Raw genomic sequence first — 16,264 nt, forward strand, 5'->3', positions numbered from 1 at the left:
GCCCACGGAGGCCAGTTACAACTAGAGTGACTGTTTACACCACAGACTGTCCACACCACAGAAACTACAAAAATACCTGCTCAGTGAATCAGCCATATAGAAGGCCCTTTTTCAGGGGGAATGGGGGTTTCTATTTCACAAAATGATACGACATTGTTGCAATGCAATTTGAGAACATTGCAACTTTTGTCTTAAGCATGACCATATATACAGCAGACAAAGCCAAGTTCAGGAAACTTTAGCCATAAATCACCTAATCACAAGATTGAGTTGTATGTTTTAGGCTGAGTGCCGTCGTGCAAAGAATAAAATATTTTAACTATTGTTTTGAAATGTGTCTGTTTTTATCATAACATGGCTTTGTCATGTTCTTGCAAATACACCCAGGGAGATTTCCAGAACAGAAATATATGAAAGAATCTGGAATAAATTCATGAGTCTTCTATGGAGTGGTCTGCTAGAGCAGCAGCATCTCGACAGCCGACGGGAAGAAACTAGACAAACTCTTAAAGTCCACTGGATACGGTGGAAGTGGTGGGAGACCGGAGGATGATGGCTAAGCTCTCATCCCTGAAGGACAACACCTCCCACCCCATGCATGACACTCTGGCAGCTCTGTACAGCTGCTTCCCCCCCAGTGTGTGAAGGAGAGGTATGCAGGTCCTTCCGCTGTCAGGCTGCACAACCTCTGCTCCCAGTAGACCACAACACACATAAAACCTGTGCAATATAAATATACTGTGCAATACTAATTATAATAGTAAGTCAATCTGTGTGTGTATATATATATATGTATATATATATATATATATATATATATATATATACACTATTTCAGTTATTATGGATGTGTTACTGTTTTGTATTGCTTATTTAAAATGCTTGTTTGCACTAAACCCTCTGCTGCTGTACATCCTGTAACATGCTTATCTTATAACAACTGCAACCTGCAAGGTTATTTAAAACTTAGAAACCCGTGATAATGTAATGTTAACAACATTACCAAAAAGAAAGGCCTAATTACCAGTCAATAGGATGTTGGATGGATCTCATTAAATGCGTATAACCAATAAAGGAATAAGTACAAAAGTCCATCCATTCCATCCATTATCAGCCGCTTATCCGGGGTCGGGTCGCGGTGGCAGCAGGTTCAGCAGGCCGACCCAGGCTTCCCTCTCACCCGCAACACTTTCCAGCTCATTCTGGGGGATCCCGAGGCGTACACACCGTACAACCGAAGTACAAAGTATGAGCATCAAAATATAATATAGCTCTAGAGTCACCTGTTAATCCAGATCTACTAAATAACTACAAAGTAAATTAGTTTAGATACATTTTAAGACCTGTATACCTTAGTGTACAAAGGTGTTGTAGCCTAAGTATGGGGTCAGATCAGTCTCAATAATTCACAAATGCAAACAGAACAATTTACAAATATACACAGAAGGATTTACAAAGCGCAGACACTGAGATTTATGACGCGTTTTTCAGATTATAGGGGCGGGTTCTCGTGCTTTGTATTATTGCCCGTCATAAGGAAGTTGCAGTCAGTCCTTTGAGCCCAGTTGGAGTCACACTCTCAACAGGACCAACCTAGAAGCAGCAGTTCGCCTGTGAGGGCATTCCGAGGATTCCTTGCGCTCTTTCCTCTCCACCTGTCCAACAGGTGTAGCCTGCTGCCGCACTCTGAGGCCGAAGGGGGTAAGGCGGCTCTGAGAGGGAGACATTCATGGTCATCTATGGGTGAGTGTCTGCAAAAAGCTTGCCCATGTCTGGACGTACTATGGCAGAGGATTTTCAGCGAAAAAAAGCCTCCTCCTGGAGCAGTTGTGTCCGCACCGGCGCCGTCTACCTCATCGAGTCCTGTAGCCCCGCCGGACACAGTGCCCGAGAAAGGCTCCGTCTACAGGGCGCTCTGGTCGTTTGAATCCCGGCACCCGGACGAGCTGTCGTTCCAGGAGGGAGACCTGTTCAATGTCATCAACCGCAGCGGAGACTGGTGGACCGCGCGGAAGATCGAAAAGAACGGGCGCGTCCTGGAGACCGGGATCGTGCCCAAAAACTACCTGGACCGGGCCGAGTCGCTACAAATGCAACAGTGGGTGGTTGACTTTTTCGAAATGCTTTCAGAAACAGACTCTGTAACTTTTAACATATTCCACTTTGGATTCAGCAGCCCTTCCTGATTGGTGATTGGTAACACCTGACGGATACCTGGCGTGCGAGGCACGGTCAGTTCGGTCCATGTAACGGGAATCAATCCCAAAATGAGAATTCACAGGCTTAACATACGGGCATTATTCTTAAACAAAACAATGGTGCAAAGGTCATGAAAAAATTACATGCTTCCCAGCATGTGGAAAAAGTCACCAGGAAGCATTGTACATTTATGATTTACTGCAGCTCTTTGGTAACGGATTGCATTACATGAGGTATGTTTTAACATCTAGCAGAGAGATTTTTAGATTGCAAACAAGTGAAACTTCTCCCACAGGACAAGAGTGTATGGGAATTACAGGATGGTGGCCAACACATAAATGTGAATGGCCCCTTTCTAGAGCCAGTGTTTGGGTTATCCTCTCTGGGCTATTGGTAGGCAATTGGTAATCATTTTGAGAAGCTAGCTGATTTGTTGTCTTTTGTAATGGCAACTACTTTTTGACATACAAAATAGTGTTAGAAAACAACAACAACAACAACAAATGTGGATCCACTAGGTGTGGTGTTGACTCTCCCAGTCTCTTCAGCTGTATTCAAGAGGGGATCCAGCTGTCTGAGTGAAATCAAGACACATTGGAGGTCATCTCAGAAAGTTGGAATGATGGACCAGAAAAACAAAATTTGAAAGGGAGAGAAGAAGAGTGGATATTCAACAGAGAACTTTAGGTATTTTATACCACTTGGCTACAAAGATACCCAACATATCACAGATGTGTATGCAAATTATATTCTAGCAACATTTGCAAAACATTTATTTGGATGCTATTCATTCATCTACAGAATACCTAAAACAGTCACCAAATAAATCAGTCATCACTCCTAACACATTGCATATGTTCATCTAGTGTGTTTGGAGTAGATTCTTCCATAATCTGCTAACTTGATGCCGCTCGTCCATTTCCCTTTGTCTCCAATATTAAGTGAATTCATACAAATGCAACTTCATATCATGAACTAGATCTTCAGTTTTATTTTATTCTTTTACTTTTCTGGATTGCAAACACCCTTTGAACCCTCTGTTTTGAGTAAACACTGTGATAAATGTCAATAGCACCTTTCCTAATGTCAGTGCCATGTCTGTGTCTCTTAGCAGTGAAGCAAACTGTGACATACACACTCTGGCAGTCAGCCTCACCACTTCTTGTTTTCTTTCTCGCTCTCTCTCTTTCTCTGTTTATTGTTTCAACAGAATGGGAAGTGTGTAATGTGAAGTTATTCCCACATATCAACACCTGCTGTAATCAAATTTAGTTACTGGTCCTTTTGTTGGATCATGTATTGTCCCAGAAATCATTGCGATGAAATCTATTCAACATTTTAGGATCATTTCACAGATGATATGATGATTATGCCAGGCAGAAAGCTCAGCGTTGGCAGCACAGGCTTTCTTTGTTTTGCGTACTGTTGTTGCATCTGCTTCTATGAAGACATTTGACATGTTTAGATACTCTGACCACTGAAGTCATACCGTAAAAATGTAACCAGATCCCATGATATTTATAGAGATTTGTTGTTGTCATATTAGATACTGTTTTGTTGCTAAAGAACAGTTGCCAGATCGTGTAAACTGACTTATTATCAAAGAGTTAAAGTTTGAAACCATCACAACACTTCCTAATAATTACTTTAATTTATGGCTTTGATGCAGGTGGTATTTTGGTTCAATGAACCGCTTTGAGGCCCAAGGCCACCTGCTGGGACCAGAAAATGACCACAGAGCTTTCCTCATCCGGCAAAGTGAGAAAGACGGTGTTGGATACGTTCTTTCAGGTAAGATAAGAAGGAGAGGGGTGATGGAGGAAGTCCAAAAAAGAGAACAAGAACTGTGCCATAGCAGTGGTTTAAAATAGAGTTAAAAAAGCAGTGCCGGATGTGTTTGTTAAGAGAATGAGATATGGGTGTAGTAATGAGTAAAGTAAAAGGGAAACAGTCGGCCTGAGGAGGTTGTAGTTTGTTGGAAGGCAGGAATGGAAGGGGTTTACACAAGACATGATGGAAACATTTCATATCTGTGCGGTAAATATGAAGCTACAGCCAGCAGAAGGTAGCTTTGCCTGGCACAAAGAAGGAAAACAGAAACAGCATCTCTAAAGCTTACTCATTAACGCATCTCATTTGTTTAATCCATGTGTCATAATGTCAATTAACGTATTGGTTATGAAGGCTCCTCCTAGTTTTCTCCTGGCCTCAGTAACTTCATGGCGTCAGTAATGTCACTAACTCCATGTTTACAGTCACATGGCATCTAAATGATGCTCTTTCAAAGAGAAACAGTAACCAAATAATGTCAGTATTTATATTTTCCATAAAAGCAGCGTACTAATCCACACCTCTCACCACAACAGTGGTTCCGAAGTGACAGCCAAAGCTGCAAAAAGTTGCAATAAACTGAAATAAAAACATTTGGAAGAACAGGGTTAGGAGCCATAAACTGCATTACAGCAACAGCTTTACATTCCTATCTGACTATTGACCGTTCTTTAGAATCTATTGGGGCATTTTTTTAGAAGCTCAAACTACAAAGCTTTGGTAACGAATATTAAGAGAACTAAAAAACGCTATTGAGGCCTTGGTTGAGATGTTTTGCATGTGTGTGGTTCTCTCTGCAGTGAGATCAAGCAGCCAGGTGAAGCATTTCAAGGTCCTCAAAACAGATGAAAGTTTTTTTCACGTGGAATACAACAAGAAATTCAGCTCTCTGATCGACTTGGTGGAGTACTACTGCGCCAACAGCCTGAACAACACCGGCACACTGGGAAACCCGTGCAAGAGGGTAAGACGGGCTCTGTTGGTTGTGTTTCTTTCGCTGTGCTTGTTTGTTCCCCTTTATTTCTTCTCATGTGAACACAAAACCGGTGGACGAAGAATTCACTCAAATATATTTGTGTCAGTGTCCCCCTGTGTTTGTCGATGTGATGCATTGTTTTCCTGCAACTAAGCCTGAATGTAGAATTCACAAAAGGAAATCATGCAACACAAATTCTACTAAAGCTTGGGTTATACTCTAAAACGGACGCTTGGCTCACGGACAGCAGCGGACACTTATAGTTCGCTTGGAGGACGAGTCCAACACATGTGCAGCCACTACGCCACCACGTGTAGTACAGAGACAATCAAAGATTGTTTATTGCATACTAATTTAACCTTAGTATAAATAAGAATGTATGTACTGTATCAGTGTCCCTTTTTTACAAGTATATCCTTATGTATTTACTCCTTCAGAAAAGGCCCAACACCCAAGATTTGAATCATTTTACAGTGGACGAGTGGGAGCTCCCGAAAGAGGAGTTCACCCTGGAGGAGGAGCTGGGTAGTGGATACTTCGCTGACGTCTACCGGGGAAGTTGGAAAAATCACATTAATGTCGCCATCAAGATCATAAAAAGTGGTATTTCATCATCTCTGTTGATCTAAATCGGCTTGATTTAATAGATGGATCTCTGATCATGAGAAGCTGTTTGGCAAAAGCTCCAACAAAAACAGAAGAGATGTGTGGGAAGTGTTTCATAAACAAAAAGGAAACAGTATGCCGAATAATTGGATGTTTTCCTCTTGTGACTTAGTTGTATCAATGCGTTCCAATGATGTGGTGGATGGTTGTGTCTATAAACTAGTAAGTAGTGGTGGATGAAGTATTCTGATTTACCAAAGCAAAAGTACTATAAAACAATCTAAAACTACTGCATTACAAATGTGTTAAGTGTTATCAGCTAAATGTACTCGATAAATCAAAAGTAAAAGCATCTGCATTAAGTATCATTAATACTGATCTATAATCTATGTGTTGGCAACATTTTACTGTTGTGACTGCTCAAGGTTTTAACTTCTATATATAATACATAGTACGATACTGGGGAACTAGTGGTTTCCAGTTTGGGGTCGGGAACCTGCAAAAGCTTAGCGATAAATCTGAAGGGCTGTCAGGTTTTTAAGGGAATAATACATCATTTGGTATTCATTTTCTGGACATTTTCTCCAATCATACACATCTGAAACATGATAAGAGGCCTGAAATGGACATTGATTTTGGTTATTTTGTCTAATCTTTAACAATGTGTTCATTGAATTCAATTCAATCTTCAACTGAAAAGTAACTATACCTGCCACAGGAATGTAGTGAAGGAAAATAATTCCCTCTTAAATGTAATGAAGTAGCATGAAATTGAAAGTACCTCAAAATTGTACATTTACTTATTTACTTTCCACTACTGCTAGTAAAGAGCACCTGGTTTCATCCCTGTGTTGTCCAAGAATACAAATATGCATTTTCAATAACATGTTAAACCCCATTTGAGTGAAACTGATGAGCGACAAAACAAGAATGCAGAGAGATGTATGATCTCCATGATGCATCGCTTTGCTGACGTGCATAACTGGCTATTCAAGCAGCGTTCTTATGTGTGGAACTGAAATGACAGTCAAACTGTTCATTAACAACTCACACTGTGTCGTGCAACAATCAGTATAATTACTTCCTGGTTGAAGTGACATTCTTCATCTTTTTTGCCAAGTATTTGCTGAAATCTATTGTTAAAATAATACATGTTACATACCATACCAATGTGACATTCATGAAGGCAATTTGTTGCCTTCACTGCTCTTCTTCTAAATGAACACCCCATTTTACATTTTACATGTATATTGTGATTATTATATATATATACATATTTTATTTATTTTTAATCAAAATGCCTTCAAAAAGTAAAATGGGAGTAGTCAGGTGAGCTATTGTATAAGCATGACGTGCAGCGCCGACTAAACTGATGACACAATGTATCTCTACATTGAAACTCAGGGCAGTTGATTGTGGATGATAGCTATTTATGATTAAGAGTTAATAACAGATCAACACTGACTATACCATTCGAACGTAATAAAATAGGATTGACTTGTAGTTTCCTTCTATGAATTATGCTCATAAGTCAAGTGAAGTGACCATAAGTTCTATACTTTAGGAGCTACTGGCTGCTCAGTAATCTAAATTGTTTTGACTTGTGCTCAGAAAACTATCTATAACATGGCCTATACTTTAAATCATGGCATTCATGTTTTCCTCTATTGTCCATCAGAGTCCGTCACTTCCAATAAGTTTCTATACCGATTTTATGCTTATGGCACTGTTTTACTTTGAGTTTTTTTTTTTAATTAGATTTTTTTTATTTATCGTAATCTATCACCTTGCTTTCAGTACTGCAATATATTGAATCGTAACCCCTGTATCATAACATGTAGTTTATTGCCAGATTCTTGTTAATACACAACTCTATTAGATATACCCCAAGGTATCTCCTACCTGTAATAAATGTGACATTCACGAAGGCAATTTGTTGCCCTCACTGCCTTTCTTCTAAATGAACACCCCAGTTTTGTTGTAAGTATATTTGTCAAATGGTCACAATTTCATTGTGCTCTTTCCCCTCCTCTTCACAGACTCTGAGTTGAACCACCGAGAATTTCAGAGGGAAGTTCAGATTCTGAAGAGTCTACGCCATCGCCACCTCATCTCTCTGTTTGCTATCTGCACGGCCTCAGCCCCTTACTACATCATCACTGAGCTGATGGAGAAAGGCAGCCTGCTCAGTTTCCTCAGAGGTAGAACACCTCCTCTCCTTCCTTTCCTAAATCCTGGGCTTACCTTTTTCCCTTTCTTCTCTCTTAACTGCCTTTAGTATCCTCCAGGCAAGACCTCTGGCTCAGGCTGACTCTCACCCCTCACAACACATTGGCCTCAAGCGCCTTCATATTTTGCCAAATGGATAAATACAATCAGATGCAAAAAAAAAAAAGGGCAGACATGCACTCCGCTGCAAAACTTTGTGTGCATGTTTGCGCTGTAATATCATTTGTACAATATCTTTCCTGAATGGGACCTTGAGATGGGGTAGATGGTGGTTGCAAATGATGCAAAATTAACAGAAAAGCAAGACAACTCGCAGTTGTTTTGAACTTGACAACTTAAACTTGTTCAGGCCTTGTCAGTTAGAATTAAAAGTGTGATCTCAGCACTTTGAAAATTGCATTTATTGGGGTCTGAATCTCAGTGCGCATTCTTTTTTGTCGCTTTTTTTCCCCTCCTTTTGTAGGTCCAGAGGGGCAGCATCAAGACATTGCATCACTCATTGACATGGGTGCCCAGGTGGCTGATGGGATGTCATACCTGGAGGAGCAGAACAGCATCCACAGAGATTTGGCTGCTCGAAATGTCCTGGTGGGGGAGAACTACATCTGTAAGGTGGCTGACTTTGGACTGGCCCGAGTGATCAAGGTAGGAAGGAAGTGATATGAAATGTCTTTTTTAAGGCAAATCAAGGCTGCAGGTTTTAAGACAAAGATTTCTCATCCAGGAGCCGTTCTACATCACAGAAGATAAAAAGATTCCCTACAAGTGGAGCGCTCCTGAGGCCATCAGCCACGGGAAGTTCTCCAACAAGTCAGACGTCTGGTCTTTTGGTGTCTTGCTCTATGAGATTTTGACCTATGGAAGCGCTCCTTACCCAGGTTGGTGATATTACATGATTCTTGAATAAGAACTTTCAAAGAAAAATAAAAAATAAATAAAATGTGTATATATATGTATGTATGTATGTATATATATATATATATATATATATATATATATATATATATATATATATATATATATATATATACAGGCTTCACTTATCCCATGCGAATACGCCGCACGAGACACAGAAGTAGGGGGGTTCCCTTTCTAAATCACAACAGGTCCCCCGGTAACATTTGCCTCGTACTTTTAGATAATTTTTCAAATTCCCTCCGTCACAACTAAAGCTTGTACCAGAGTACATTGAGAAAATCTCCAGGTCAAAATAAATAGTGAACCTCTCTTCACCACTTCTGCCCTCTTCTGATCTTCTGATTTCCTTGCTCTCCCTCAGCCTTCAGCAACCAGGAAACATACCAGCAGGTTACCAACGGGTACAGGATGCCAGCTCCGCCCACGTGTCCCTCCTCCCTCTACAAAATCATGCTGGAATGTTGGAGCGCCGAGCCTGCCGACAGGCCAGACTTTAAGTCCCTCAAGCTCAAACTGGACAGCAGTTCCTACGAGATGGAATGACCGCCGCCCTCCACAACCTGCAATACAAACTCAGCACCACAGAGACCGACACAGAGCCGGGATTGCGACAATTCTTCACGAGGACTCTTGCTTGTACAATGTCAGAATTTTCTGATTTGTCTTCTGTGATAACACCTCTTTGGGTTTTGGTCTATTGGTAGGACAGAATAAGGGTCATTTGGGGTTTGTACATCTGTACAAGAAAAAATTACTTCAAAAGATTAAGCAGGTATTAAAATAGCTGCTGATGAATTTTATTTCTGATTGAATAGTAAGGCCATGTGTGTTGAGATTTAAAATCAACTGAATGTTTGAAATGAATGTGAAATTTGTGTGTATGCTTCATCTTGTCTCTTGTCCCCATTTAAAGGAATACTTCACCTCCAAAAGGACTATTTGGTTAATCTCCCTGTGTTACCTGGAATTTGTAAGGAAAACTGTGAAACGTCTTGATGAATGGAAGTGAATTTAACAACAGCAAAACTATATAAAAACTCTCACACAACTCGAGCAGTAATCCTTGTCTCATTTATCCAGGTCGATGCTCACTACTTCCCAAACAGAATTAATTGCGTGCCTGAGCAAGTGTGACATAGTCCTTCCAGAAGTGTTACGTGTTCGAAAATATGCATGGGTTTTGGTAGTGAGCATACGACTGGATAAACTAGATGTATTGCACAAGTTGTATGAGAGTTTGTAAACTGATGTTTTGCTGTTAAACGTGGCACCTATTTAAGAATATTCCTTTCATTGTGGAGGCATGCAAGGAAAAACAGTTGGTAACACTGGGTGAGTCATTGATTTAGAAATAGTTATTTTGTGTGTGACAGTTAATGCTAAACTAATTAAAACACCACTTGACAAAACAATCTAACCTAAAGATCCATTTAGTAGCTGCTGTGGAGCTTCCTATCACTTCACGTGATCTTCTCCATCAGAGAGCGAGAGAGAGACTTTGGAGGCCAAAGATAAACATTAAAAATCGAAATGTGACTACATGACAACCGGGCTGACACGCAAAATCTGCTGTTGAAGATCATGTGATCAAAAGCTACGCAAAGGGGGCAACTAAAGGAAACCTGAGCTCAGATTGTTGTGTCTCTATTTAATCTGTGCTTTGTGAAATCAAAGTAAAGAAACAGCTCCAACTAATAATGTTGAGTCACGACAACCTTAAAACATTTAACGAGAAATACACCAGCATTCTTGTACAAATTACATTAACAAATGTCTTATTTGTTGATCAACTCAATACTATAAGCTGCAATGTTACGCTTTGGCCAGAGAGGGGCAGCACACTCCATCCTTATTGTAAGATCTTCCTTTCTTACTAGTGAAGTTTTTATTTATACAAATTAGTCACAATTCAGTTGCTTTCCTACCGCTCATACCCCAGCCAGTATTTCAACAGTTTCTCTCAAATCAAGTCAAGTCTTGTCTAAGCTGCTATAAACTGAACACATCCATGTGTTGAATTATCCAATGTTTGTGTTAAAATAATAATACAAATATTTCACAGGAGTGACTAACACAACATTTGAACAAATGTTCAACATTAAATTATTGTCAAAGCTGCTATAAACTGAACACATACATGCAAAACGATCACATATTCATCCCATGCTGTCTCGAGCATCATTGCCGCAGAAGCGGGGCTAAAGCTCATGCTCTATGAGCCCCATGATGGGAGAGGATCCATTTTCGTAGGAGGGAATGCAGGAGGAAAATGAGAATAAATAAACAAAAGAAAGAAGTAAAGAAAGTAAGGAATAAAGAAAGATTATAAGATTACAAGTCAATTAATAAAATAAAGTACGTACAATTGATCAACAGTTTTGGTGCTTTCACAACAGCATCTGTCGAGAGTTTTTGTGCAAGAACTTTGTAGTAATTGTGACCTTTTATAATTGAGGAACAAAAGGAAATGGTGTGCAATTTTATAATTAAGAATTCTTCTCAGAAACTAAAAAAATTGTTATAGTAAAATAAAATGTTGTGTATACATATCTGAAAACCACATGTGGGTTGGAACACAAGTTCAGAATTGTCTCAGTCACTGAGGCTTCTAGGGTCAGGAGAAGCTGGTGCAATGAAAATGTATTGTGAATATGTAATGTGTCAAGGGGTCCACCTGGAAGGGTCTGACCCTATTTCTGACCGTCCTCCATTCATGTGGCTGAACTGGGTTAACTAGGTAAAGTCAGACCCTTCCAGAGATTTTCCTGTTGAGGTCAAGGAAAATCGTTGCATGCTCTTGCTGCTGTTCCTTAACCGGATCAGCAGCAAGTTTGGTCAAGTTCTCAATAACAACAGGTTTGTCTCCTCAAGTATATTTATTTTATCATACCATCTTCTTAAAAAGGAGTGCTGATGTGTCAGCAGAATCCTGCATTAGGTTCCATGCAACACTTGAATGTTCAACCAGGAAGAAGTGTTCAGATTTGTATTCAACAAAAATGAATACAGAGTTGGGAGTCGGTAAATACTCAAAAACAATATGTTATTTAATTTCTAAAATTATGTCGAAAAAAAACTTGGATATTCACTGAGATTAAGTCACAAATGTAATAAAATTACATTTTTAAAAAGCACAACAAGGAACCACCTCACTTTACTTTGCAAGGTTGGATCAACGTCATCATACAGTCACTCGCATCGCCGTTGTCAAATAAACACTTTCCGGTGCACCCATATACTGACATTTCATGTATTCAATTTATGGAAAATGCATTGAAACTGCAGATATCGGGCTGACAAGGATTGATACGTTTCAGTACATTTTAAATTACTTAATAATACCAGAGGGATGTATGATTGTCAATTATATGGATTTCAATTTGTGAGTTTGTTCTCGTAAGTTTGCCCGCTGTAACCTTGGAAATTCCTTGTATTTTCTATGAATATTTACCCCCGTCACCTGCTCCTTCATTTATTATTCACTATACTACGACCCAACAGGCGTAGTGTATCATTGTAGACAATGACAGACGCTGCATCTTGGCCAAGAGTAACAGTGTAGTAAAGCACTAAAGTGTAAAGCACCGTGAGAGGTTGGAAGACTAGAAAGGATAATAAAAGAAAGGAAAGGAAAGGACTATATAAATACATTTATTCATGTCACTCGTAAGCAGACACGCTACATATCTTCCGGACACACAAAATCAAAATGCACACTTCAGCACAGCTGCTGGAAAAAACATAATTGGGGAAACACAAAACTTTAGATATCTACCACTCAACCACCACTAAAATTAGTTTATTTCCAAACTCAGTTTCTTCAGAATATCAATGCATCTTTAAGAAAAAATATGCTTATTCTTTTTCTTCCTTGGGAAGAGTTATTACATTTTCATTTTACTTATCCAAAACAGGATCTTAAGAAAGATAAATGCACTTGCCATGTTTACTCTGCAGAAGAGTGGCTGCACAGGGGAGCATGTGGAGCCTTAATGATTATATGGGTTGTTATATGTGTACAGAGGTAATCCAGCAGAAAGTTAAGTGCACTCTCAGGTCAGGGGTTTAAAACTTGTTTTTGTAAACCCTCTTCTCAAAACCCTTATTGCTCGACCGTCTGCTGACAAGGCAAATATTGGCATTTGTGTCATTACTTTAATAGCTGCGCGTCATCGAGTGTTTGTGTTTTTACATTTAATATAGTGATCTTGTGTCACAACAAGTTCCCATCTGCCATTTTCAGTAGAAATCTCATCAGAAATAATCTTGTCAGATTATATTTAAAATGATTAACTGTTCCGTGTGACTAATGCAGCTTTCTTCACAGTGGTCAGACTGAGAAGAAGTGAAAGTGGATTAGAGGCGGATATTGAGCTGTGCTGACAGGCAGGAAGAGCTTTTGTTCAACAGTCAAGATCACAAGCAAGTGTTGTGATACGTTAAATTGCTTTAAATCCCGTTTTGTTTTGTAAAATAACTATACACCTTCAGCACAATAATGGTTATTATCAATAGTTCAGTTAGTGACACGTCAAGGAAATTACCATTAAAAGCAAATAGTTATGCATTTGTATTTGTTAGAAAAGGGCAGTGATGGAAGTGAAAATAAATAAGTATTAACTAGTCACTTAAGTTAAAGTATGTGTGTATAATCATGAAAATGTACTGAAGAGTATTACAAGTTAAAGTACTCAATGCTGTAAAATATAACCCACGAGCAGGTTTATGAGTGGGAACGCAGCTCCCACCTAGCATATTGATTACTTGGTAAACTGAAGCCATGTTCATTTTAATACCAAGTTTATTTGTATACAGTAGACTAACTTTTTACAGCAGTGAGGAGGACGTTGATGAGGTCCAGGAAGAAAGCATTTAGACCTGAAAGGATTCAGGGAAAAACACTAAAAATCTGTGCGGGGAGTGGTGATCATAGGGAATACACATTTTTATTCAACGTTCATGTTTTTGTTGTTCGATGAAAGAATAAAGTTCTACTCACAAAATGTCCAAAAAGTCAAAAATGTCATTTTTAAAAGGTGTATTATAAATGTTTGCATGCATGTCTGCTTATGACAAGGTACATACAGTTAAATTACCCCAACATTTTCATCTTATTCCCGTTAATTCCCGTATATTCCCGTTTATTCCCGTTAATTCCCGTGGAAAGTTTCCAACTTTGAATATTCCCGGAATTTTGCAACCCTGGCTGTGACTAATATATTACTGATAATCCTGGGATAGTCGAAAAGTCTGCACCGTCACGCCGATGGAAGGGAACCCTCCACTTCCATCAATGTGACCTTTGATCTACATCCACCTCAAATGTAGGTCACACCGGAGCTAAAAGAAGTAGCTGTGTGTGGGTGAGGTAAACAGCTGCTGACCTTTTGACTTGGATGCTACTTGACTCTTTGGCAAAAACACAAGCCACTCCTACACAGCACATGAAATCCACAACTGAATGGTCATTCCCCTCAGAGGGGACCCTGCAGATGTTGGGTTCATTTCCTACACGATATCCATCCGAAACTTTAAGGATTCTGCAGAGCAGCAGTTTGTGTTTTGTAGCCGGTTTATTAATCTGAGGGTGAAGAGCGTATTTCAGGTGGGTCTCTGCATGATAATAGAAAGCGTCTGTTTATCAGCAGTGAACCATTCAGTGTGATTCAATAAGGGACAAGTACGTGCTGACATTATTTTGACACATCCTTCTTTGCGCTACTCTTTTTATGTTTACTTCCTTCTCTGTCCTTCCTTTCCTCGTTTTCCTATTTTTCTTATTTCCTCCCATCTTTGTGTTCCCTTCCTTACTCCCTTCTCTTGTTCGCTCTTTATTTACTCCCTTTTCCTCTTTCTTTCTATTCTAGATCTTTCTTTCTTTCCTTTCCATCCCGTCATCTTTCTTTAATTTGTTATTTCCTTCCTTGTTTACTCCTTTCTATCTTTCTTCTTCCCCTTCACTCTCCGTCCTTCTTCCTTTCCCTCCCTAATTTATGTATTTCCTCCCTTCCTTCCTTCCTTCCCTCTTTATTTCTGTTCTAGATCCTGTCTTTTCTGTACATCTTTCTTTTTTTCTTCCTTCCCTCTTTCTATTCTAACAAGCTAATGCCTTTATTCACTTGATGGATGCATTGGAAAAAAGGAAAACATTGGGGGGGAAAAAAGAAAAAGTAAACCACAGAAATGTTAAGACCTGTGCATTTATCTATGTGGTAGAGATGTACAGAAGAAACCCCTGGAGAGAGAAAGAGAGGAGGGTTTCAGGTATGAGGGAAGAAAAGGACTGGCAGACTCTATAGGACTTTGAATCAACAGTGGGCGGTCAAGACCTTTCCCCTACATCTTACGAACAGACCTGCCTTACATAACCTGCTTTTAGGTCCTTCTTACACAACAGAGAAAATGAAAGGTAGTCACTTAAGAGATAAACCCCTTATTTATGTAACAAGCAGCTTCATGAGCAGAAACATATCACACTTTGACTTAGAAGTTGCAAGAAGGCGTATGTGTTACCTGAGATTATTAGGGATCATTACCAGACATATGTGATGTTGTCTTGGATCTACTCGAGCACATTGGACTCACTTTTAACTTTAGGGTTACCACACATACCCAGAGCGGTGTATCTTTCCAGCACACACACACATTCTGTTATCAGGCCAGCATGACCAAACATATTTATGTAACCAACACTGGAGCTGGCCTCTTTTCTTTAGTCTCCCTCTTGACATTAATTTTGACTCTGCGTTGGTGCAGTTTTTATTTTCTATAGGTGACAGCCTCTTCTCTCTCCGATCATGCTAACTGACCAGTGCATCTTCTGTTTTCAATCTACCAACCGTTTTTTATTTTTACCACAGAATCTCCAGGCACCCAAGTTGTGTCCCAATTCAACACTATGTACTGACACTGTTCAGTATAAACTACTGTAGCCTATACAATTGAGCTTTGTTGTCATACAATACAGGACTGCACAATGAAATGTAGCTGTAGATCCCTCTGCACTACAACAGTAAAGAATAAAAATAAACACAATCAACACAAGACTCAGAAATCAAGTAATTTTCTAATGCATGTCAGGATGACGACGTATGATTCACGCAAAAGACACAGCTTTAGTTTTAGTTTGTGACGAGTCATCTGCTGAACTTCGGATTTGACCTGAGTCATGATCTCCCTCTCTCTCTCTCTCTCTAATTAACCCTGTAGGTGAGTGACTCTGCACATCTGACACACCATGACCAGCGTCAACTCTCCAGCCTGTCTGTTCGCCCGCAACCACTTCTACAAAAGTATGCACGCAAGCACACACACAGAGTAAACATTTTTAAAGCCTAAGGTGTGCACGGGTTTCCTTCTTGCAGAGTAAAGGTAGCAAAGTACTGTAGGATATGCATGTGTCTTTTAAAATATATATATATAACATTGAATTCTGAACCGATTTTGAACTTTGACCCCGCTGGCTGAACTAAGGGTAATAAGAGTACATTAGTTTAGAGTCATGTG

General features: G+C 39.6%; 1 protein-coding gene across 1 annotated transcript; it reads left to right on the top strand.

Moving 5' to 3' along the window:
* The first annotated feature begins 1,566 nt into the window (after nt 1-1,566).
* Nucleotides 1,567-10,568, top strand: ptk6b (PTK6 protein tyrosine kinase 6b). The gene is made up of 8 exons (XM_034536906.1): nt 1,567-2,098; nt 3,869-3,990; nt 4,830-4,993; nt 5,443-5,608; nt 7,651-7,812; nt 8,304-8,485; nt 8,565-8,718; nt 9,120-10,568. Exons 1-8 carry the CDS (start codon nt 1,740-1,742, stop codon nt 9,299-9,301), a joined length of 1,491 nt encoding a protein of 496 aa, XP_034392797.1. The 5' UTR covers nt 1,567-1,739; the 3' UTR covers nt 9,302-10,568.
* Nucleotides 10,569-16,264: the final 5,696 nt, after the last annotated feature.

This window comes from Cyclopterus lumpus, chromosome 7, assembly GCF_009769545.1.
Source record: "Cyclopterus lumpus isolate fCycLum1 chromosome 7, fCycLum1.pri, whole genome shotgun sequence".
Classification (NCBI taxonomy): domain Eukaryota; kingdom Metazoa; phylum Chordata; class Actinopteri; order Perciformes; family Cyclopteridae; genus Cyclopterus; species Cyclopterus lumpus.